The sequence below is a fragment of the Suricata suricatta genome, chromosome X (genome assembly GCF_006229205.1).
Source record: "Suricata suricatta isolate VVHF042 chromosome X, meerkat_22Aug2017_6uvM2_HiC, whole genome shotgun sequence".
In the NCBI taxonomy this organism is placed as follows: domain Eukaryota; kingdom Metazoa; phylum Chordata; class Mammalia; order Carnivora; family Herpestidae; genus Suricata; species Suricata suricatta.
In genome coordinates this window covers 1,282,121-1,306,573 of record NC_043717.1, presented here as the reverse complement: position 1 = coordinate 1,306,573, position 24,453 = coordinate 1,282,121, and the positions used below count along the sequence as shown (strand labels likewise).

Sequence of the window (24,453 nt, the reverse complement as noted above, 5' to 3'; positions counted from 1 at the left end):
TACTTTCGCGTCATCGAGCTCCTGGACGGGACTTGGAGAAAGAACTGAAATCTGAGGGTTAAACAAAATGGTGGAGGGCACAATTATTTATGGCAGGTGGAAGGAACGAATCAGCTGACAGCAATCCCTGTGAAGTCTACAAGAGTGTGCTGGACGCTGGTAAGCAGTGGCCCCTTTCCTCTCACCAGGCGGTAGATAGGATGGCGTCTTCTTTGTCACACCCGCAAAAGGGGAAAGTCCCGCAGCAGGGCTGCAGCCACGGTTTCCAAATGGTGTTGAACACAGACAACTGCTGGGGGACGGGTGTGAGCGAGCCGCGATGCTCCCTTATGGCCGCCTCGATTTTCCTGACCACGGAGCCAAATAACGCCTCGTTGTCGGGGCTGAGGGCTCGGGCCTCAGAAGGGTCTCTGGAGATGTCAAAGAGCAGGGGAGGGTCGTGGTAGGTGACGTCGCCAGAGCACGAGCACATACCACTTCTGTAGCAGGCATTGGCTCCCTCCGGGGAGAACTTGGGGGTCACGTAGTGCACCTTCCACACCGTTGCACCTGCAAAACAGAGCTCTGCTGGGTGCATAGCTGTTAATCATCTGAGGACGCTTTCCATTGAACCTCTACTTCCCAAATGCCTCCGTCAACAATCGATCATTTTTTGCACAGAATTACTTGGCGATTGTAGCATTTCCTCCACTGTGAGAACAACGCACAACTTTGCTGCCAAGTTGAAACCTTTTGTTTCTACACGATCACTTTCTTGTCTTTCCTTTCTGTTCTTTCCTTTATTTAAAACATTTTTAACATCTATTCATTTTTTGAGAATGAGAGAGAGCATGAGCAGGTGAGAGGTACAGAGAGAGAGAGGGAAACACAGAGTCGGAAGCAGGCTCCAGGCTCTGAGCCGTCAGCACAGAGCCCAACGCGGGGCTTAAACCCACGAACTGTGAGATCATGACCTGAGCCGAAGTCAGACGTTTAGCTGAGTGAGCCGCCCAGGTGCTCCCCTTTCCTCTCCTTTTCTTTTTCTTCTTTTATTTGAGAAGGACCGAGAGAACATAAGTGGGGGAAGGGGTGTAGGGAAACAGACTCTCAAACGGGCTCCATGCTCACTGCAGAGCCTGATGTAGGGCTCGATCCCTCAACCCTGAGATCCTGATCTGTGTGCAAATCTGGAGTTGGACGTTTGACCAACTGAGCCACGTGGGCACCCCAACGTGGAAAATTTTCTAAAGCTAAATACCACTTTCAGGTGTGAAACTGACAAAGGTCATTTGGCAAGATCAACCATTCTTCATTCTATTCCTCCTCTGTCTGTCCCTCCTTCTTTCTTTTCCCTTTCCTTCTTTCCTTTCTTTCTTCCTGTATAAAAGATTAGTGGTTCTATTTCCAGAGATTGATTTTATCTCGAAAACCTCAGAAGCATTTCTCAGTGTCAGGTCAATAAGATACAGTTTTCCTAATAAATCGCCTGAGTCTATCCTTCACCCCCCTTGCCCTTCCCTCTCCTTCCTGCATGGAGTGCAGACGTGATGGTTGGAGAAACAGCAGCCACTTTGCAGCCACAGCACTAGGAGGAGCATGAGAATGAAAGCAGGTGGCTGAGGGGAAGTGGAGAATGAGCCCAGATGGTGTCCAACATTGTACCACCTTTGTGCCTCCAACTTCTGAAATCCTGATGATGAAACTGTAAGTAAAATTCTATTTGTTTAGCCCTCCATCATCACACTTAGGAAGATTTTGCTGTTGGGGAAGTTGTTTCTCTTTTATTACCATCGAACATATCCCTAACTATACAGAAGCTAGAACAAAGAGGCTTTGGTCAGTCTGTTCTTGTTTTATGTAGGAGATTGGTCCACACTGACATAAAGAATAGATCACATCACAAATGATGGGTCTCGTGGAAGAAAATCTGTATCTTTTCGGCAGATTGTTAATTCCCATCATGTCAGATTGCTGGAACTTTATCCAAATGTTTCTGATAGGGCTTTTGCTACAGATGTAGTGAATAGCTCTTGTTAATTTACATTTGTTTGCATGAATCCTCTAGCCTGAGGGTAAGGCAAAGACAGTTCATTGGAAGGGGACAGGAGGGAGTGTGGGTTGCAGTGCAGAGGTTTCTCCTTGTAGCTAATCATTTCACTGTCCTTAGTTGGGACATTCATATTTTCTCCCTGTCTCTGGTGTATTCACATACATGAGCTTAGACACCTGTAAAATCCTACCACAGTGTAATGGCTGCTTACAATTAAGTTCCAAGGAAAAAGAACTGAACAGCTGTGTGCTGTTTATACATGATGCAACTTCCCCCAAGAGGCAAAGGAAACAGGACTGGGTTCTGATTGTGTCCCCACCGATCTGCCGTCTGCATACTTACAGTCCTTCTGATGCCACCTGGCTGCGTGCAAGTGCACCCCACAGTAGTGGAAGAGGAACTCATGTTCCGAGTGGGACACCCTGCCCTCCAGCAAGGGCATTAGGTTCCGGCCATCAATGACTCTTTGGAGAGAAGGAGAAATTCGGTGAGAGAGGCATGGTGTGGTCACACATCTTATGACAAGAGGAGGAGGAGAAGGGGAAGAGGAGGCATACGACTGTCAAGTAGAAGAAGAAGAAGAAGAAGGAGAAGAAGAAGAAGAAGAAGAAGGAAGAAGAAGAAGAAGGAGGAGGAGGAGGAGGAGGAGGAGGAGGAGGAGGAGGAGGAGGAGAAGGAGAAGGAGAAGAAGAAGAAGAAGAAGAAGAAGAAGAAGAAGAAGAAGAAGAAGAAGAAGAAGAAGAAGAAGAAGAAGAAGGAGGAGGAGGAGGAGGAGGAAGAAGAAGAAGAAGAAGAAGAAGAAGGAGGAGGAGGAGGAGGAGAAGGAGAAGGAGAAGGAGAAGGAGGAGAAGGAGAAGGAGAAGGAGAAGGAGGAGAAGGAGAAGGAGAAGGAGAAGGAGGAGAAGGAGAAGAAAAAGCAGAAGGAAAGGAAGAAGGAGGAGGAGAAGGAGAAGCAGAAGAAGAAAAGAAAAAGGAGAAGAAGAAGAAGAAGGTGGAGGAGGAGGAGGAGGAGAAGGGGAAAAAGAAGAACTACAACAAGAAGAATAAAGGACTTTATAAAACTCATTACACATCTCCACTCGTTACATACCAGTAACAACAGCAACAACAACAGGAAAAGGAGTGAATCTCACACAATTTCTAAGACAGTGGAGAGGTGAGTGCTGGAGATACTATTCTGACACTTTAAGATGCCATGAGTGAGTGTCATGGATTAGAAAATTGAGGTCTTGACACTCGATTGATTCAAGAGCACCCCCACCACAGGTAAAGAGACACCAGTCCCCACACACAGAATTGAACCACTCGAGCGTGAAGCTCATCTATTCATCTCACAGCCCGTAGATCCATGTGGCGCCATTCCTACATTGACACAAACGCATCTGTATTCAGTCCTTCACCTACTAAATATTTGCCTAATGGTCTAGATGCTGTAAAAGTGAATGAGGGTCAATCTAGCCTTGAGGACAGCCCAGCTCGGGTCTGCATACATATAAGAGACAAAATAGAACGTGTTCTAATCCATGCACCCACCACCCACTAAGGGGAGAAAGATGTCCAGCCATCTTAGTGGAATATTGAAAATTAAGTCATATACGACACATGTGCGTTGAACATTTTCCAACACATTCAAGGGCTGATCGAATATACCCATCGAGTTTAGGAGCAAGCGCTGTTTCCATACCTGTCCTGCGGCAATATCCCTCCACCTATATAAGACAGGGTCGGATAAATGTCCATCAGGCTCGTGGGTTCGTCAATCACTTTCCCAGCCTCCAGGACCGCCGGCCACCGGAAGATTCCTGGGACACGAATGCCCCCTTCCCATCCGCCCATTCCTTTGCCACCTGAAGCCAAAGATGAAAGCCAAAGATGAATTCAAGTCGACCATGTTTTTCCACTCAGTCTAGATGGAATGTTTTCTGTCACTTGTCAAATTCTTGTTACCAGGCAGGGGAAATTCAACTCGTAAACCCCGGGCCCTCGAGCGACAAACCCAGTTATGATACATAAAAGCAAGTGCTGTCTTCGTGCAGTGCTATTATTTTGTGACCATGATTGACATGGAGTTTCAATATTAGGAGAAAAGAGAACATTCTGTAAGCTGCCAAATCATCAGTCTTTATTGGAATCACGTTGGGCTCTAAAAGGTAGAGAAGTCAATGAAGGTCCAAGCAACTCCAGAGACACAAGTTCTACCTGAGTAATGCTGATCCTTGAGACAGACGCTAAGGAATCTTGAGGTTATCCAGTGACCCCCTCAAATGCACGAAGACGGGGGGAGCAGTCACATGCCTACTTCAATGGTGCCAAGACGGATAAAGTGTTGAGGATCACATCTCAGACAAAGGACATTTCAGGTGTTTTGAGCACAAAGTAGATGAGGCCCATGCTTGAGGACCTGTCCTGAGTTGCAAATGTTCATTGCAGAATAGAGCTATGATCCTAAGCCAGATGACACAATCAAGATCATACAGGCCCCTTATGGGGAAAAAAAAATGAGAATATCTGGCTGGGATGGAAGGAAATTCTTCCGAACTAGAACAAACATGAAAGGTTCAAGGAACACCTTGTACGCGCACATCACTCCCACCGTACAAATTACAAAGAAGACACAACACAGTGTTTCTCTATGTGGAAGTCGGGGAAACATTAAATGGCAAAACATTTAGAGACAAAGACACCGGTCTGGCCCGTGTCCACAGCCTCCCTTCCCCCAGTCCACAGCATCATTCTTTATGGACAACTTAACAAGCTCTCTGAACTGAATTTATGTTTGTTTTATATATGGATAAACAACAAACTCACACAAAAAAAACCAAACATAAAGCCTCCTGGACATTTTCATGGTCGTATTTAATGGCCGGCGACTGTGGTAGGCACCTACAACAAAACTACTCATCTATCTCCTCCAAGACACCCAAGTTTGTCTGTCAAACGGACTCAGCCCCTCCTGGTGAGCTGGACTCTGGTTCCAAAGCTAAAACCGGTCAACAATTCTGCCATGTCTCTTTCAGAGGTTTGAGAAGGTGCTTTTCAGAGCGATGGTTTTATCCAGGCATAACCCCCACCACACACACATGGACACACCCACACACTATATGTGACTATATAATTTAATAGTGACTATAATTTAATAGTGACATCTGATTTGATGGCATATATAGAGTGACTTCCTTTTATTATATAACTTATTTCCTAGGACACGCAGTAAATTTAACTATGCTAATTAATATGCCTACAGCAAGGTGATGTGACCTGTCAGGAAAGGTGAATACTTTTAAGAGATTACTACACAATGCATAATGTATGTAGCATATATGTCTGTCTTCTATCTACTATCTATTAATTGACTGTTCAATCTATTGATGTCTATCTATCTATCCACTCATCCATCCATCCATCCTTCCATCCACCCACCCACCTATGCATCTATCTATGTATCTATGTATCTAACTATGTATGTATGTATGCATGTATCTATCTATCTATCTATCTATCTATCTATCTATCATCTTCTTTATAGATTGACGAATCGATCTATCATCTATTTACCTACTATGTATCATGTCTTTCCACTCATCCATCCATTTATCTATCTATCTATCTATCTATCTATCCATCCATTATCCATCCATCCATCCATCCATCCACCCATCCATATATCTATCTATCTATCTATCATCTATCTTTATAGATTGACAAATCGATCTATCATCTATTTACCTACTATGTATCATGTCTTTCCATCCATCCATCCATCATATCTATCTATATCTATCTATCTATCTATCTATCTATCTATCTATCTATCTATCTATCATCTACCTTTCTATCCTAACTTGTTCCATAAACTACAAGGAAATCCTAAAGTTCTCATTTTCGTCATGATGACAACTTGGACACCCTTTCACTTTTTTTATTGGGGTTCAGACTGGAAGGAGGGGAGTCGCACCCACCAACGTTATTTTTTAAATGATTCTTTTGGTCGGTGCTGCTTCTCAGAGCCATAAGAGTCGGCTCAGGAGAGCTGGTGAATAATCCTGGGCCGAGAATTCAAAGAATTCACCCACAAGGAGGAGGAAGGCACCCACCTAGACGCTGAATTCCTTCCCTCTTTCTTTCACCGTGTTTGAAGTCTAGTGATAACATTGTTGATTTTATCTCATGAAAAACCTGAATTTGGGTAAAGTGAGTTATTCTAGACCAAGCAGTTCTCAGCTGGAGAAGACTTTGGCCCCGGGGGCCATTGCGCAATGTCTGGAGATAGTTCCGGTTGGCAGCGATTTGCGGGGGAGGGGACAGTTAAGTGCCGGGCGGAGACCAGAGACAGTTTCCAACAGCCTGCAGTGCCCACCCAGCGACTCTCCGGTTCCCCGTGCCCAGACTGCAAGCCTGGGTCACCCGCTCTAGTGCTCGGTGAGACCCTACTTACACCCGACAGGCAACTTGTCTGAAACTCTCACAAATCGCCCCAAAACGTGCACCTTTTCCCGCCTAGTTTCATGCGACAGCGTCACTCACACAAAGCTCTCCAAACCGAGCTTGCAAAGGAACGCACGCACACGCAAACTGAGGTAGATATGACTCAGGTGAAAGGCAAGCACGCCGATGACCCGCACGTCACCTTTGTAGATGCCGTTGGAGCCGCCCAGCTGGGCCCCGCCGTCCTGCGCCTCCAGGCGGCCCCCGTTGTCCGAGGTGAAGTAGACCAGCGTGTGGTTGGACAGGCGCTCGCGGTCCAGGGCCTCCAGGATCCTACCTGGTCGGGGGGAGACGGGGAGGGCTCACCTTTCAGGGCGACCTCGGTCATCGTGGTGTTATTGACGGGCGCTTGACAGCGGGACAGCAGACTAAGGGTTATTGTACTGTATCGGCTCTAACAATATGTAATAAATCACCCTTACATCCTCTGGTACCTGTGTTAGACGTAAGTATCCTGATAGGTACAGAAGTATACACGATGTGCCATAGGATGCAGATGCTAAGGAGTACATATAGAACATAGGGCTGTATTTATGGTTATAACTATTCACTATATATTTTACATGATATATAATATATGTTTATAATTACTTTTTATGTATTTGACATTATATATAATATGCTGTATATGTGTGTACATAAGTATATACTTATACCAATATATAAATGTATATGTATATATATTTCTCTATATATTTTATACATTTAATTCAACAATTTAATGAATATAAAATATATTTTTATATAATTTATATTCATAATTATTTATTATATATTTGACATTATAATATGTTGTGTGTATATATAACTATATATACATATACATATCATATATAAATATGATAGATAGTGTATAATATGAATAATTTATTACATATAACATAATAATGAATATATTTAATAAATATAAAAGATGCTTCATATATTATAGTATGTTTTAAATTATAATGAATTGTAATGCTTAACATATACTATAATACATGATAAACATTATCTGTATATAAATATATGAAAGTATAATTTACATATTGTAATCCTATATGCTTTTTATATTATAAATTTCAAATAATGCATATAATATAGGATATATAAATATGATGAAACATTTAATTTTTTTTAATTTTTTTAATGTTTTATTTATTTTTGATACAGAGAGAGACAGAGCATGAGAGGGGGAGGGGCAGAGAGAGAAGAAGACACAGAACCGGAAGCAGGCTCCAGGCTCTGAGCTAGCTGTCAGCACAGAGTCCGACGCGAGGCTCGAACCCAGGAACGTGAGATCTGACCTGATGCTTAACCGACTGAGCCACCCAGGCGCCCCTGATGAAAGATTTATAACTACAAAAGTTATGATTTAAAATATATTTAAATATTATATTAGGCATATAATATTTTAAACAAAAATATACACATAATCCATTAAAATATTGTATAATATTTGATAATTACATGTTATATAGGAGTATTATTTAATGGTTACTTGTATAATACTGATGGGTATTATGTTCTGTAATATGTAATATGTAATTTTATCAAACAACATTTAATTACATAAGAGTATTATATAATGGTTACTTATATAATACTGATGATAATATCTGTAATAAAATAGAATATGTAATTTTATTAAATGACATTCAATATATCATTTAATATATAATAAATACTCTGTGTAACATACATCCAGCATAATATATGAAATATAACATATAGGAAGTATGCTATATAATATATAATACATGTTAGAAATGTATGTTTACATAGTACAGGAGTATATATTTACTTTAGAAATTATGCAACAGTCTATGTGCACACGATAGTATCTAAATACATTACAGATACCCATACGCTGTGTTCGGAGCTATGAACTAGCATGTAGTATACGACACCGTCATTGCCCAGGATTCCAACAGCCAAAACACAGATTTTAATTGTCCGTAAATCTTAGGTCTGGCAGTTAAAAGAACCTCACAGGAAATCGCAGAATGAAAACTGACCTCGGCCAGAACAAATGAGCCAAGCCGTACCCTTGCCCCAGGGAGCCGCGGGCGCCCGCTTCTAGGACGTACTGTCCCCAAGACCCCTGGGTCATGCTTCTGTTCAGCTTCTGGTTAAGGCCCCGGGTAATCCTTGGCCGACTCACCCGGCGTTGTGTGTAAGTGTGGGCGCTGCTTTTAGGACACAAACGTGTTTTTGAAAGAAACAAGGAGAAAGCTGATCGAGCCGCATACCAAAGGAGGTTGACTTCATGTCTGACGCCAGCGGGACCTTAGCCCTGGGCTTCTTTAGGTCACAGCCCGGTCCTGCCTCCCAACAGGACCCCTGGCCTGCTCCAGCCTTGTTCCCCTCAAACCTGTGAAGGCAGTGGGGCTGGCCGCAGAGAAACCCCGTTTAAACATCACCTCGTTAATCTTTACGTTTCCCTGCTGAAAAGCGGGTTGTTTTCCCCATCTTTTGTTCGGGCTAGAAGTCAACATATCTGAAAGCCCAGATTTTGTAAGACCAAGGTTATAATGGGTTTGTCGTAAGAATAATTCTGTGTAAGTGATCAGTTCTCCGCGGAGAGTTTAGGACAAAGGTGATTTGTAATGGATACAGAGTAACTGAAACCAATAGGAATCCTTTTATGTCTTTTTGGAAATAGATAAATGTGCGCCTATGTGTATGCAAGGTATGAAACGTATCCATGTGGATGTGTGCAGAGAGAGAGACCAATCATAAATATGACACAAAATATAAGGAAAGACGGCAAAAATAAACGTCTAACATTTTTTTAAGGTCAAGTTTGCTTGAATAGAGCATCTAAAATGTCACCACACCCCGGACATTTCAGGAAATTCACTTTGCAAGGCGATCTGACTGTAACATTGTTGTGCCTTCTTCTTGAGAGAGTTAGTAACTTAGGAAACGATCTTAAGTTGTATCAACATATTGCCAAGTAGAAAAAAAAACCAGAAAAGACAGCTCTCTGATTTTTGACCTGCGTCTGGTTTCGACACGTTTTTCAAAAGCCGTGAAGGGAGGGACGCCTGGGTGACTCAGGCGCTTAAGCCTCTGCCTTCGGCTCAGTCATGACCTCGAGGTTCCTGAGTCTGACCCCGAGTGGGGCCCTGCGCTGACAGCTCGGAGCCGGGAGCTGCTGCCCATTCTAGGTCTCCTTCTCTCTCTCAGCCCTCCCCCGCTCTCTCTCTCAAAAACAAACATTAAAATTTTTTTTAATCCGTGAAGGGAAAAATACAGTGTCTTTGGCAGATGTGGTGCAGGGAAATGCTTACTTTGCATTGATCTCTCTCCCAGGGACACAGCATTGGCCCTGGGATTAAATGCAATTATTAGTGTTTACAAGGTACTTGTATCCTGGAGTTTCCTGGGCGACAGAATAAACATAATGATCTGTTAGTGGCAAAGTCTGCATATTAACATGGACAGAAGGTCCCTTTGAGTAAAACTGTTCTTGGACTTAATGATAGAAATGCAGCGAAATGCGTCGTCTGTGAAGAAGAGTATCCCGGATCATAGGAAACATCAAGGAAAGATACAATGTTGCAACAACACTAAAGTTAGGAGGTGACAGCTTGGTTTGACTTGTAGAGAGATGTATAAATAGTGCACACATACATGTACACACATGAATATTTAACTTGCATGGACTTTACTATGCTAACTTAATTATGTACTTAATTGACTTAACATTAATAGATAGTAAATACATTGTATCTAGTAATATTAATAGATCGTAAATGATAGCAATAGATATTAATAGACAGCAAATATTAACCAGATATTAAGTACTTAAGTTCATTATATGCTTAATTGATTTAATAGTAATAGATATTAAATATGTTAAATCTATTAATATTAATAGACATTAAATAGATATGTATTGATAGAAAATATATGTTAACTAGATATTAAGTTTAAATACTTAATTTGTTAGTTTAATTGATTTAATAGTAATAGATATTAAACAAACATATATTAATAGATGTTAAATTAAAATTAATAGATATTAAATATTTATAGATATTAATATATATTAGATATTAATAAATATTTACTAAATTACTAGGTATTAAATCAAACATATACTTTACTCTTAATGGATATTAAATACACAAAATATGAAATTAATAGATATCAAGTAGCTATTAAAGAGATATTGAATATATTGATAAACGGGTAAGGATCCGACTTCTGCTTAGATCATGCTCTCTTGGTTCGTGGGTTCAAGCCCTGCGTCAGGCTCTGTGATGACAGCTCAGAATTAGAATTATGCTTAGAATTCTGTGTCTCCCTCTCTCTCTGCCCGTCCCCCGCTCATGCTCTGTCTCTCAAAAATAAACATAAACAAAAACTCAAAAGTAAACTAGCCTTTTAGAGGTGAAGAGATGCTGTCGTGTGCCCAGCGGAGGAAAATGGCAACAAGTCGTTGTTTTACTGACATGCTTCCTGCCGCGTCCCTGCGCGTCTGCCCTCCTTCCCTCTTATGATCTTTTGTCTTATTTTCTATATTGATCTTTGTGGCTTTGAAGCAAAAGGCTTCCATTTAGAAAAACTCCCTCCTATGTTTCTACACATTTTTCATAAAATGAACTAATATGAATAACACTTTTCCTTTTTATTTTTTTAATTTTTTAACATTTACTTATTTTTGAGAGAGAGAGAGAGAGACAGTGCGAGCAGAGGAGGGTCAGAGAGAGAGGGAGACACAGAACCGGAAGCAGCTCCAGGCTCTGAGCTAGCTGTCAGCACAGAGCCTGACATGGGGCTCAAACCCACGAACCTGAGATCATGACCTGAGCCGAAGTCGGACGCTCAACCGACAGAGCCCCTCAGGTGCCCCAATGTTTATTTATTTTTGAGAGAGAGACAGTGGGTGAGCAGGGGAGGGGCAGAGAGAGGGAGACACAGAATCCAGAGCAGCTCCAGGCTCCAAGCTGTCAACACAGAGCCCGACGTGGGACCCGAACCCATGGACCATAACACATTTCCTTTTCAGCCCATCAACATAATGGGTTAGGACGGTGTCCTTTAGTAACTTTACTAATTCTGTCTCTGTTTTAAAGACAGAAAACCCCACATCCGCCCTTGTGACTGCTTTTTCAGGGGAATACTCAGTGACCACCGCCAGATTTTAATTCGGTTCATGGGGACACGTCCTCACCAGCGGCCCTGGGGTCCGTCTCCAGCCCAGGCATCAGGTACTTAACACTGTGTCCGTCAGAACTCACCCACCATCCAGTCCAGCTCCTCCACGTTATCTCCGTAGAGCCCGTATTTGCTGTGGCCCACAAACTTCTGTCTGGTGACTAGTGGGGTGTGCACGTGGAGAAAAGACACGAACAGCAGGAATGGGCCACGTTTGTACCTGAGGGGCAGAATGTTGAGTGAGTTAGGGCCGCACACAGAGCCACTTTCTTCGCTTGGATCTGATCCTGCGCAGGGTGGAAGGTCCTGCGACAGAGGGTGGAGGTTGTCTGTGTGGGTGAGTAACAAATAGCCCCACAGAAAGACCGTGCATAGGAACAAAGAATATGGAAACCTTTGCATTAGTAACAAAACAGAGAGTGAATTCTATCGTCCAAAGAAAGAGTTCTTCATTCCCTTTGCCTCCCCCTACCCGTCCTCCTCCTTCTCCTCATTTTCCTCCTCCATTGCTGTCTGGAACATAAATGTGATGACTGGAGCTTTGGCATTAACTTTGGGCCGTGAGGCTTCCTGCTCAGAATCACAGGGAGCAAGAGAGAAGCACTTGGATGGTAATCCGCGTTGTTTCTTGTGTTCTACATTTTCACGTCACGGGCAGCCATTTAAAATTCCTCCTTGATGCATTCTTATAACGGGGCGTTGTAAAGGGGGAAAGGCATAGACACTGGTGCGTTCTCTCAAAGACAGGCTTTGCAAGCAGAACACAAGGCTGAACGACTGCATTCTGGCCGCTGTATGCGGTGTAAAATATACATATGGCGCTCACAGAGGCAAATTAGTGAATGAGAACTTGATGTCAGCCTCGCTACCCCCCAGGGCTGCACCTTGTCTCTCCCATCCAGCCCCCCCCCATTCCACATGGAGACCAGGTCCAAGGCCATAGTCAAGAAGGGAGCTGAGCTGACGTGCAAGACTCAAGTCACCACTACCTTCCTGCCCCCGAGACTTGTGTCGAACTTGGACAAGCTCCGGCGAGGAATCTGGACATGGAATCACGGCCCGTCATTCATGGACAGGGAGGCGTTTCCTGGCTGTTTCTGAGTCGAAGCAACATCAGGAGGCGTCCGAATCCACTCAGACACCAATGCGTATCAGAGCCGTTTCTTAGCCATTTCAGCGTTCAAAATTTGCAGGAAATTTAGCTCTCAATTTTATTATTACTTTTTTAATTGTTTACGTTGATTTATTTTTGAGAGAGAGACGGAGAGCAGGGGAGGGGCAGAGAGAGACAGAGAGAGAATCGAAAGCAGGGTCCAGGCTCTGACTTATTAGCACAGAGCCCGATGCAGGGCTCGAACCCATGAACTGAGGGATCATGAGCCAGCCGAAGTCGGACCGAGCCTCCCCGGCACCCCTCAATTTTATTCTAAAGAGACATTGCAAAAGTCACACATGGGCACACACAGAGGGGCGTCAGCAGGGCCCACCCAAGCTCCCTGCGGCGCCTGCAAACCCACGGTGCTGACCCGCGCCGGCCGGCCGTACCTGTCGATGAAGCTCACGGCCTCCTTGAGCAGGAGGGAGGAGACCCGCTGCTCCCGCAGGGGCTGCTGCACGATGTCGTGGTTGCGCATCAGGACGCAGTTCCAGCGCCGCGTGAACCCGTAGCTGGAGAACCAGGCCAGGAAGAAGAGGACAGCCAGCAGCGCGAAGGCCACGATGACCTTCCAGGGCACGGGCACCCAGCGCGCAAACTTGGGGACGAGGAGCAGCACGGGCACGAGGCCCAGCGCCGCCGTGGACATCCACAGCTTGACGCGCAGCCCGCGGTGCAGCTCGGGCCTCGCCCAGGCCTGGCAGTCGCTCAGCAGCCCGAAGGGCGGCCCGTAGAAGTAGTCGAAGCCGTGGTTCAGCGGGTGGAAGCAGTGATCGCCGCGGGACGCGCAGCTCAGTCCTTGGTGCCACTTACCTGCGGGGGAGACGGGCGGGCGGCGGGAGCGTCACAGATTCAGGAAGGTCCCCCGCCACCTCCCCCAACAGAGGCGCACAGAATCTCCTACATTAGTACCAACAGCAGGGTCCTATAGCCTGCATCCTTCACACTAAAACGGGGCCATAAAGAACCCTCTGTTGGTGCCAGGACCATAGTCTACACGGATTCAGAAAAAATCTGTCCTCCGCTGACCTGTCTCCTGTATATTTGCCCACAGATGTGCTTATCTGACTCTTTCATTTCATTCCCCCAAAAGGGAGCCAGAATTCTACAGAAAGATCCATTCTGAGAAGCCCATGTAAGGATCCTGAGGTAGTGATGAGCCAAAGGACTCAGGCAAGGCCCCCATTGGTTTTACTGAGCACGTACTACATGCGTCAGATACCGTTCCCATCCATTGATGGAGGTGATTATCGTTGATCACATTGTCAATGAGAAATTCACCCTCTGTGTTAACAAGCCTGAGGTCGTGTTAATTAGTGATGACAGAGCTGAACTTGAATTCAGGTTTGGCCCTACTCTAGAATATTCCGGAAAGATCGTGTACAAAATCTCCATGGACACGCTGCCCATTGGAGTTCAATGTGCGCAATCACCCCACATGTCACTTATGCGGTCTCCCGAGTCATTCTTTTTTATTTTCCTGCTCTAAGCGAGCACCTCCGTGATCACTAAAGAAGCCCGAAGACCCTGGATACAGGAAGCATCAGCGTTTCCGAAAATGACGTGCTCACAAAAATCTCTACTCGAGGGAAAAATTCACTGCATAGGAATCCCACAAAAGAAATTCCACAAAAAATAAAAACTTGATGGCTGTTGTCCAAGTGTCACATGTCTCCCCCCCAAAAAAGGACAAACAACCCAAATAAACAGAGTGCCGCTGACCTCCGAAATTCGCGGGTCTGAACCCTACAGGTCCAATTGCACGGAGATCCTTTTCAATGAATGCAGACCAGTCCTGGGAATGTCCTTTCTCTTCTGGATGATTTTTCTAGTCCGAGTTCTGGCCATTAGCTTACTTTGTTGTAAGCGTGTGGAATGCACTTTGCGGTAGGATCACAGTATACACTCTATATGACTTACAAATCTCTTGTCTTTAGTTTACTCTGTCGTAAGAGCACAATATATAGACTAAATCACTTACAAATACGTGCTGATCAATGGTTTGTGTTACTGGTAAGGTTTCGGGTCAACAGCGGACTCTTACTAGTTACATTTTGGGGCCACTTCGCAGCTGTCCGTGGCTCATCAGCTGCGTGGGGGTTGGTGCCCATCAGCGCCTCATTGTTTGAATGTCAAATGTGGCACCTTGATCGCTATTCATGCTTTTGGCTGAAGACGACACACTTAAAAATGCACATTTCAGGACGCCTGGGTGGCTCAGTCGGCTAAGCCTCCGACTTTGGCTCAGGTCAGATCTCACGTTCGTGGGTTCGAGCCCCGCGTCAGGCTCTGTGCTGACAGCTAGCTCAGAGCCTGGAGCCTGCTTCCGGTTCTGTGTCTCCTTCTCTCTCTGCCCCTCCCCCTCTCATGCTCTGTCTCTCTCTGTATCAAAAATAAATAAAACATTAAAAATTTTTTAATTAAAAAATGCACTTTTGGGGGGCACCTGGGGGCTCCATTGCTTAAGCGTCTGAGTCTTGCTTTCAGTCTAGGTCATGATCTCATGGTCTGTGAGTTCTAGCCCTGCTTTGGGGTCTGTGCAGACAGCGTGATTGGGATACTGTCTCTGTCTCTGTCTGTCTCTGTGTCTCTCTGTTCCTCCCTCATTCTCTCTCTCTCTCAAAATAAATTAGTAAACTTAAAAATAAACATAAATAAAAATGCACTCACTTCTCTGCTACTAATGATGTCATAGATGGAGCATTCCATCCCCCGCCCCCAAAACACACAGCGAATCCCATTTTGGGGCTAACACTCAATCAGCACATGGCTATTCCTGCCCGTGGTCCCGCAACACCCCGCTCCAGATTCCAGAACGGTCCGAGCCATCGTGCATTCAGTCCCTTCCCCGCGAGTCTGCGTCGGTGGAGACGCGCCGGTGTGCAGCCGGCGGACGGCCCCGGGAAGGCGGAGCCGCCGGGTCTGCAGGGCCCGTACCTATGAGTCCCGTGCGGTAGCCGCGGTGCTGCAGCAGCTTCGCGAACGTGGTCTCGTTGGTGGGCAGACCGCCCGAGCCTCCGAGCCAGGGGAAGGCGCGGTTCAGGTTGAAGGCAGACGCCATGCCTGCGGCACAGAAGCAGGTAGCAAGTGAGGGGTGCGTTCCGCCTCAGCACACGCGCGGCCGACCCCGGGGTCCCAGCCCTTTCCGTCGAGGGCTCGTGACGCTGTTCCTTCCCCAACTTTTCGGGCTTTTTCGTGTCTGCGTAACCGGCCCTCGCCTTTGTCCCATGGACCTGCTCCCTTGTCATAGGGACCCCGCGTCCGGACACGGTCCCAGGAGAATCTCACGTGAACCGTGAAGGACTCTGTAGTAAACAGGTGCCCCAGACAGTGCAAGGGGCGCGTCTCTGCTGACACTTTGTGCCCTGACCACCCGAGGTTCCCATGTAACTGTGTGACTCTGGGTGACCTCACTGGACCTCGATTCCCAGCTTCATCCTGTCTTTGTTCTTAAGATTTTTTAATGCTTTATTTATTTTTGACAGAGACGGAGATGGAGAGCGCAAGCAGGGGAGGGGCCGAGAGAGAGAGAGAGAGAGAGACAGAATCCAAAGCAGCTCCAGGCTCCGAACTGTCAGCACAGAGCCCGACGCGGGGCTCGAACCCACAAACGGTGAGCTTATGACCTGAGCCGAAGTCAGAGCCTTGACGGACTGAGCCCCCAGGTGCCCCTGAGCACGTCTGTCTTCACGGCAAGGAGCTCACGTCCCCTCCAGACCCTCCTCTGCACTTTACGTCCTCTCTGAACATCCCCATGGCGATGAATTCCCACCTTGGCACAGCAAACACGCAGTCTATACCCATGTGACTTCACGCCTGCCTCACCCAAGGCCGCCATGACACCCCTAGCCGCACACAAATTCCTTTTTGAGTCTCCTTTTCACCCACCCTGCCCTGCTCTGCCCCGTCTGGCGTCCAGTCCTGAGAACTGGCTTCTGCCAGCCAGTGTCCACCCACCGCCTCAGTCACCTTCCCAACAACCCTTGCAACCTGCACGCCTCCGTTGGCCCAACCCCATTACTGTCCGTCCAGCTCCCTTTACAGAAATCTAAGTCTGGGGTGTAGACTACACGGTCTTTGAATCATCGTTGCGGCCCCCTCCTTCTCCGTCAACTCTCTGTTCCATCTCAAACCCTAAAACACGTGCGTCTTCAGGTATGCCCTATTGATGTCACAACGACTGACAATGAACCTATAAATACAAGGTACCCACACACACAATCTACACAGAAATCAATATATGTTTCAATAGTCTTGTGATCCCGTCCACCCCTTTGGATTCCCCTTCCCAGGAGAAACAGGTGCATTCCAAAGGATGCCGTTTGCCAAATCCTAAAAGGCAGAGGCGTGCCCATGAGTTGCATCTTTTCATCAAATATAAGAATCCATATGCATGTTAAGGTGTAGAAAAGTTCAACGGATACCATTCACACCGGACAACAATGTGAATGAGCTACACAAATCTCCATCCTGCCTGAGCCCTCAGCCACACCAGCCCCCGTCCCAGGAGGCCAATGTGATGAGTTATTTTTCCAAGACAACGAGAGAGCTCTGTTTCATTGTACACACTCTGTCCTGTGTTTCTCCGGTTGCTTTTTCCATCTAAGAAAAAATACCTTGCAGCACGCGCAGGACCAGTGTGTCAGAAAACTCACTTTCACGTCACCAGTGTCCGGAACTTCCTGCGTCCCTACCATCCACTCAACATGCACGTATTAGGAGTTTTGATTTCTCTGGGCGCCTGGGTGGCTTAGTCAGTTGAGCATCCTGCTTTGGCTCAGATCATGATCTCACAGTTCATGAGTTCGAGCCCCGAGTTGGGCTCTCTGCTGACAGCTCAGAGCCTGCTTGGGATTCTCTCTCTCTCCCTCTCTCTCTGCCCGTCCTGCTCTCACCCTCTCTCTTTCAAAATCAATAAATAAACTTTAGAAAAATCCTTAAAAAAATAAGAGCCTTGACTTCTGCCGGCCCGAGTGGTAAAAATCACCGATCAAAAGGTCCACCAGCAATGCTCTTACGGGCTCACAGTATGACCCTTCCTCCAAAACCTCCATCTTGGTTTTATTTTCAATCTGGCAGCTTTCCCAAACCGTTTTGCTGAAACTCAATACTGGGGACTTCTCCATCACAAAAGGTGAGTCTGAGAATCCGTCCTCGTGATGGTGATTCTAAAACATTGCAGGTGTGTGTGAGCAAAGGACGGGAAGGATACTCATGCTTTCAGCCTCTTCCACTCTCTTCCCAAAGGGCTCCTTCTGGTTCCCATCCCATCCCCGGACCCGGCAAAGTCCCACTTTTCCTGGAACTATTGCGTGACCTCTTCTACCTTGAAGACAAGAGCAACGTTTTGAAGGCTCCCCCTCCAAGCACCTGCAGATCCTACAAGGACCTGGGATATGGCTCAGCAAACCTGTCACCGCACGCCCACACGTGGCCCCCATTCCCATTTAGAGTCTTAATCCCGTCAATATCAAGACTCCTTACGATGAGGAGCAAAACTATAAACCCAAAAGAAGGAAGAAGGAGAGAGAGACAAGGCTGCGGGTGGTCGGAGTTCCTTCACCTGATCTGACGGGGTACCGGCCGGTCAGGAAGGCAGCCCTACTCGGGGTGCACACGGACGCCGCTGCCAGGTGCTGGGTGAGCCGCACGCCCTCCCTCGCCAGGCGGTCGATATTCGGGGTGCTGTGGACGGAGAGGACGTTCAGCACCTGCATGGCTCATTCTCAACGCAGTGCAGAAGGTTCAAAGTCATCTGTCCCATTTGAGTCCCAGGGACTCTGTTTCCACTAAACCTTATAAAACACGTGCTTTTTAACCATCCATCCATCCACCTGCTGGGACGTGTCGATGCCCAGAAGCAAGACGAAAGCCCAACCACGGGGATGATTCAACTACCACCGCTCGGAGCTCATTCGCATTTCCGTGCAAAACACACTTCATTTGGTTATATCATACTTCCGAAAGGAAGGGGTACCTTGGGTAGACTTTATAATTTTATGTAAAGTCTCCTAAGTTTTGTAAACTCTACATAAATTCTACTGAAACGTAACTTTAAAGAAAAATAAGCAAACTATGACCTTGTGGAGGGTCGTTTACTGCCTACATTGTTTGTCCGATATTTCACGGTCTCCAGAATTTTTTCAGGACAAGTGTAGACCCCAGGCTCTCCCACGAGTGAGACACACCCCAAGTCTTAAAGACACATGGATGACGTGCTAGTCACACAGCAGCACACCAGTGACACGGGAGGGTCTCAGATACCCCCGTAGACTCTCAGTGTCAGTGTCCGGGGACCGTCTGTGTGTACGTCCTTGTTGGTGGTGACAGGAATCCCAACCAATGTCTGTCCCCTCACCCATAGTCAGGGAGGGGATGACTACAGAAACATGCTCTTGTGGCCCCAAATTGCCCTTAAGGACCAAAACGATGCTTCAAACACAGGACGATTCCATGATGCACCTTGCAAGGACAAACAAGGTCCAAGGTGTGGCATTCAAGGTCATGTGGGTTGTGCTGTTTGTCACAATGGCCCTTGGATGGCATGAGGTATGTTTATACCTCGGTGGTAAGTGGTAGGGACGGCCATTCATGACTCGAGGACACAGAGGGTGCCAAGTTTCCAGAATGAGCTCATCCTGAGTCACACAAAGCAGACGGGCGACGGGCAGCGGAGGGACCCGGTTGCCACCCCCGTGGGGGAGGGGCAGCTTGCGTACCTGACGGTGTTATTGCCGTAGCAGCAGATGTCTCCCACCCCAAGGTCATCCGCCATGAGGAGCACGATGTTAGGCCTGGCGTTCCTCGTTACCAGTGCTGCGCTCAGGCCCCCAAACAGGCACCAGAGGCGCAGGCACAGCCAGCAAGCCCTGGAGACATTTGGGGATGTCACAAACATCACGGTCAGTCCGTGTCTGCACTTGTGCAACTGAAAATACGAAATGATGCGATTCCTCACCCATCGTTGCTACCACGGACCTGGCCGGCTTCCTCGGAAACCACACATTTTGTTTTCCAAAGTCATGTGTTTTAATACTTATTGACTTTTGAGAGACAGAGAGACACAGAGATAGAGCATGAGCAGGGGAAGGTCAGAGAGAGGGAGACACAGAATCTGAAGTGACTCCAGGCTCTGAGCTGTCAGCACAGAGCCCAACGCGGGGCTTGAACCCATGAACCTCAAGATCATGGCCTGAGCCAGAGTCGGACACTCAACCGACGGAGCCCCCCAGGCTCCCCACAAGTCATGTTCTACGTTAAGGTGCTCTAACGTTCAAATTAGCTTTATATGTGTCATCACATTTAAACTCTTAGGACATTTCACAGTATTTCATGATATAAAAGCCTTAGAAAAATCGAATGGTGGAGGGGTGGCTTGCTGGCTCTGTGTGCTGAGCGCCCACGCCCACTCCTGATTTTGGCTCAGGCCGTGATCCCAGGGTCGTGGAATCGAACCCCACGTTGAGCTCTGTGCTGACAGCGCAGAACCTGCTTGGGAGTCTCTCTCTCCCTTGTCTCTCTCTCACTCTCTCTGTATCTCTCAAAATAAACAAAACTTAAAAAATGACTTAATAGCTTATGTGTGAAGACCTAATAATTTGATTTACTCAAATAAAAAATGGAAAAGGAAAACCAGAGGCTAATCACCAGCTAGTGATTTTTGTTTTCCCAATGTTGACTTGTACTTTTAAAAAACATTAAAATATATATTTAAAATACCACCAGGAGGGGCACCTGGGGGGCTCAGTCACTTGAGCATCCGGCTTCGGCTCAGGTCATGATCTCACGGTTCGTGGGTTCAAGCCCCGCGTCGGGCTCTGTGCTGACAGCTCGGGGCCTGGAGCTGCTTCCGATTCTGTGTCTCCCTCTCTCTCTGCCCCTCCCCCGCTTGCTCTCAGTCTCTCTCAAAATAAAGACATTAAAACAAAATGCCATGAGGAATCCTTTTAACACCTGCAAAGCGAGAGGTAACCTACTTCTCCATCCTACTGAGTGGTAGGTACGTGCTAAATCCTACCCTGTGGGGACAGAAGCACAAAGAGCCTTGGACCAAAGTCCCTACAGGTTGAGGACGCTTCTCCCGTGCAGGAAACAGGTTGCCCATCCCAGAGATTCCATCAGTCCCTTCCACCTTCTGGTCCTTAGACCTCAGGAAAGCGTGTCTAAAATCCCTCTGCCTCCGTCCATGTCCAGGCCGTCATGGCCTCTCACTCACATATCTCCAATCTCCCCTCAGCGGCCAGGCTGGCCCTTCCCATTTTGGCCACTTGAGTGACACCATCAGTGCACACGTGTGCCTGCAAGGCTCCCTACAGAAGTCCGACGGCTTCCCCTGTCTACCCTCCCCCAACCGTTGGCTCAGCCATGAGCGTCCTTAAAGCCGCTACGGTGATCTGTGACTGTGGCCCTTGTACACCCTACCTCCATGCTGTCATCCTTCAGGTAGGCGTCCCTCAGAGAGCCCATCCTATAGACGCCATCCACCACCGCCCCCATCACACCCCTCATGACCCTTGTCACGCGTGAGGCAGATGAAGCACGGGCCACATGAGCCACGGTGAACAGGGCTGGGACCTAACCCTCCTGTCTGGATACAAAGGACAACAGCTGTTTCCCAAGCCGGCTCCTCACCCGTTGCAGAGCGGCCGCGTCATGGATGCGTAGTCGGCTCCCTGTGGAGGAAAAGAAGACACAGAACTCATGCAGCAGTGACACTTCTTTCAGACAAGCCCACATGAGCCTGTGCCCACACCCTCGATTCTCTAGACCAAATTCCAAACATGTCATGTTTGTCCGGACAGAATGTCACCGACACCACTTGTGACCCACTCATGTCCGGACACTTGTCACGGCAGATGGCCAGCACGTCATGCGGAGCTGGCCAGAAAAACCCTTCCCTCCATCTCTCTGTCCTTCCCCCCTGCTCGTACTGCCTCAAAAATAAATAAACATTTTAAGGAAGGAAAGAACACTTTTCACCCAAAGTGGGAAATCAAGGTCTCCCTGAAACAGCACAGCAATGAACACCATGAACCCAAGGCTGCGTTGGCCAAACTCATTGAACGCAAGAAGGCTTGTCCAGGCTCGGTAATTACGATCCTTTTATAAGAGTCCAAAGAGCGGTAGAGTCTTAGATCCCCCCCAAAGACTCTCCAATGACTCCAGGTGGATGACGTTTTGCAGACGGATGGGCCACCCACAAGGAAAATGACATGTAATGACACCAACGTAGAGTTTATAGGGCTTCTTTCTTCCCAAGACGTTTCCACACACGTGTTCTCATTGGCTCCTTAAAATATTTCACCCCGGTTGCACCAAAGGGTTGCGGACAGTTGTGTTTTATGGGAGAGGGAGCTGCCGTCAGAAAGTTGGGAAGACTGTCACGGAGGCTGGTGGATTCAGTGGTGTCTGCGTCTCTATCATGTGTGTCTGTGCGTGTGTGTGTGTGTGTCTGCTTTTCACCCTGTCTTCTTAGACCTCCAGTGAGACTCTCAAATGGGACATTTCTAGACACTGACTCTCCTGGGGCATTTGCTGAAGCCGACACCCCATTTTTCAGCACTGGCCCATTTCATCTGCCCGTGGCGTCCAATCAATACTTGTAGGTCTTTAATCTGGTCCCATGAGGACTCCCTGAAAAGGCAGCGTTTAACGTGTCCTCTCTCCAACCCCACTGCCTAACACATTGCATGCCATTCCATTCAATTTCCAGTCCTTTCCAGAATTCATTTCCAGTAGAAGCACGCGGAAGACATCAAGAGTTTCCCAAGGGCTGGGTGAAAGAAGCCAGAATGTTGCTTTTTTAGTTTGCCAACAATCCCCCTCTCCATTTCATGTCCTGTTTACGCACGTCTCCAACCCAAGACTGATAAGAGTCACAATGGATGGTCTTACCTGTGCAAAGCTCTTCCTAAGTGGCAAGGAATAAAAGCTATTTGTAAAATAGATGGAGATACAAGTTAACTTCCCGGAGTCCGGAGCCCATGTCAGATTTTGTGTCTCCTTCTCTCTCCACCCCTTCCCGACTCTGACTCTTTCCCTCTCAAAACTAAATTAAAATTAACATTAAAAAGTGTTTCAAGACGTGTTCAGAGTTACCTACCTAATCTAGAAGCACTCCTCAACCCTGGCGTAAAAGATCGTGTTATTAATACCTTGCATCGAAGAAAAACCGGGAAACACATGAACCAACACAAGAATTACATCCCCAAATGGATGGAACAGCACTGTGCAAAATGGGCGTGCAGAGGCGCTTAGACTATATTCCCTCAGAGAGAGAGTGAGAGGCAAAAAAAATAAATGAAACAAAATGAGTGCCCTTGGATGGTGGGGTGGACCTTCCGAAACAATGGGGAAGAAAATGTAGCCATGTGACGCGACTGATGTGTTAACTAATCTATTTTCAGTAACACTTTGCAATTTCTACAGAAAACCAATCACCACATTGTACGTCTCAAACGTACACAATGTTCTATGTCAATTCTATCTCAATAAATCTGGGAGAGTATTTAAAATTCCAGATTTTCATTTTCTCGTCTTTAGAGGTTAACTCTCAGTGACTCAGAAATAGCAAAACTTATCAGTCATGGACACCTTAGTGAGAGAGAGATCATCAGGTACTGTTAAAGAACCTGGGAATGGGACCTTAGTTGGGAATAGAGTGTTTGCAGATGTGATGAAGGATCAGACATGAACTCATGTGGGATCAATAATGTCAATGACCGGTGTCCTTGTAAGAGGCAGAAAAGCAGACACAGACACAGAGGAGAAGGCAGGTGATGACAGAGGCAGAGACAGGAGGGACGCAGCCACCAGCCCAGGGACTTCTGGAGCCCCAGAGGCTGGAAGAGGCAGGAAGGACCCTCCCCTGGAGCCTCTGGAGGGAGCATAGCCCTGCCCTGCCTGGATCTCAGTGTCCCTGCCTGGGTCTCAGTGGTCCTGCCTGGATCTCAGGGGTCCTGCCTGGGTCTCAGGGGTCCTGCCTGGATCTCAGGGGTCCTGCCTGGGCCTCAGGGGTCCTGCCTGGATGTCAGGGGTCCTGCTCTGCCTGGATCTCAGGGGTCCTGCCTGGGTCTCAGGGGTCCTGCCTGGATCTCAGGGGTCCTGTCCTGCCTGGATCTCAGGGGTCCTGCCTGGATCTCAGGGGTCCTGCCTGGATCTTGTGGTCCTGCCTGGATCTCAGGGGTCCTGCCTGGATCTCAGGGGTCCCGCCTGGATCTCAGGGGTCCTGCCTGGATCTCAGGGGTTCCGCCTGGATCTCAGGGGTCCTGCCCTGCCTGGATGTCAGGGGTCCTGCCTGGATGTCAGGGGTCCTGCCTGGATCTTAGTGTCCCTGCCTGGATCTCAAGGGTCCCGCCTGGATCTCAGTGGCCCTGCCTGGGTCTCAGGGTCCTGCCTGGATCTCAGGGGCCCCACCTGGATCTCAGGGGCCCCGCCTGGATCTCAGGGGTCCTGCCCGGATCTCAGGGGTCCCGCCTGGGTCTCAGGGGTCCTGCCCCTCCTGGATCTCAGGGGTCCCGCCTGGATCTCAGGGGTCCCGCCTGGATCTCAGGGGTCCTGCCTGGATCTCAGGGGTTCCGCCTGGATCTCAGGGGTCCTGCCTGGATCTCAGGGGTCCTGCCCTGCCTGGATGTCA

The 24,453-nt window shown here is 47.4% G+C and overlaps 1 protein-coding gene across 1 annotated transcript in view; it reads right to left on the bottom strand.

The window, feature by feature from the left end:
- Positions 1–181: 181 nt before the first annotated feature.
- The window catches only part of ARSH (arylsulfatase family member H), a 27,489-nt gene continuing 3,217 nt past the window's right edge, over positions 182–24,453 (bottom strand). The window contains exons 2-11 of the mRNA XM_029930984.1: positions 21,450–21,490; positions 19,538–19,687; positions 18,382–18,503; positions 15,756–15,881; positions 13,208–13,631; positions 11,746–11,882; positions 6,657–6,791; positions 3,714–3,876; positions 2,372–2,493; positions 182–549 (exon numbers count right to left, since the gene is read on the bottom strand). Coding sequence (XP_029786844.1) covers positions 182–549; positions 2,372–2,493; positions 3,714–3,876; positions 6,657–6,791; positions 11,746–11,882; positions 13,208–13,631; positions 15,756–15,881; positions 18,382–18,503; positions 19,538–19,687; positions 21,450–21,490 — 1,788 coding nt within the window. The remainder of the gene's footprint in view (positions 550–2,371; positions 2,494–3,713; positions 3,877–6,656; positions 6,792–11,745; positions 11,883–13,207; positions 13,632–15,755; positions 15,882–18,381; positions 18,504–19,537; positions 19,688–21,449; positions 21,491–24,453) is intronic.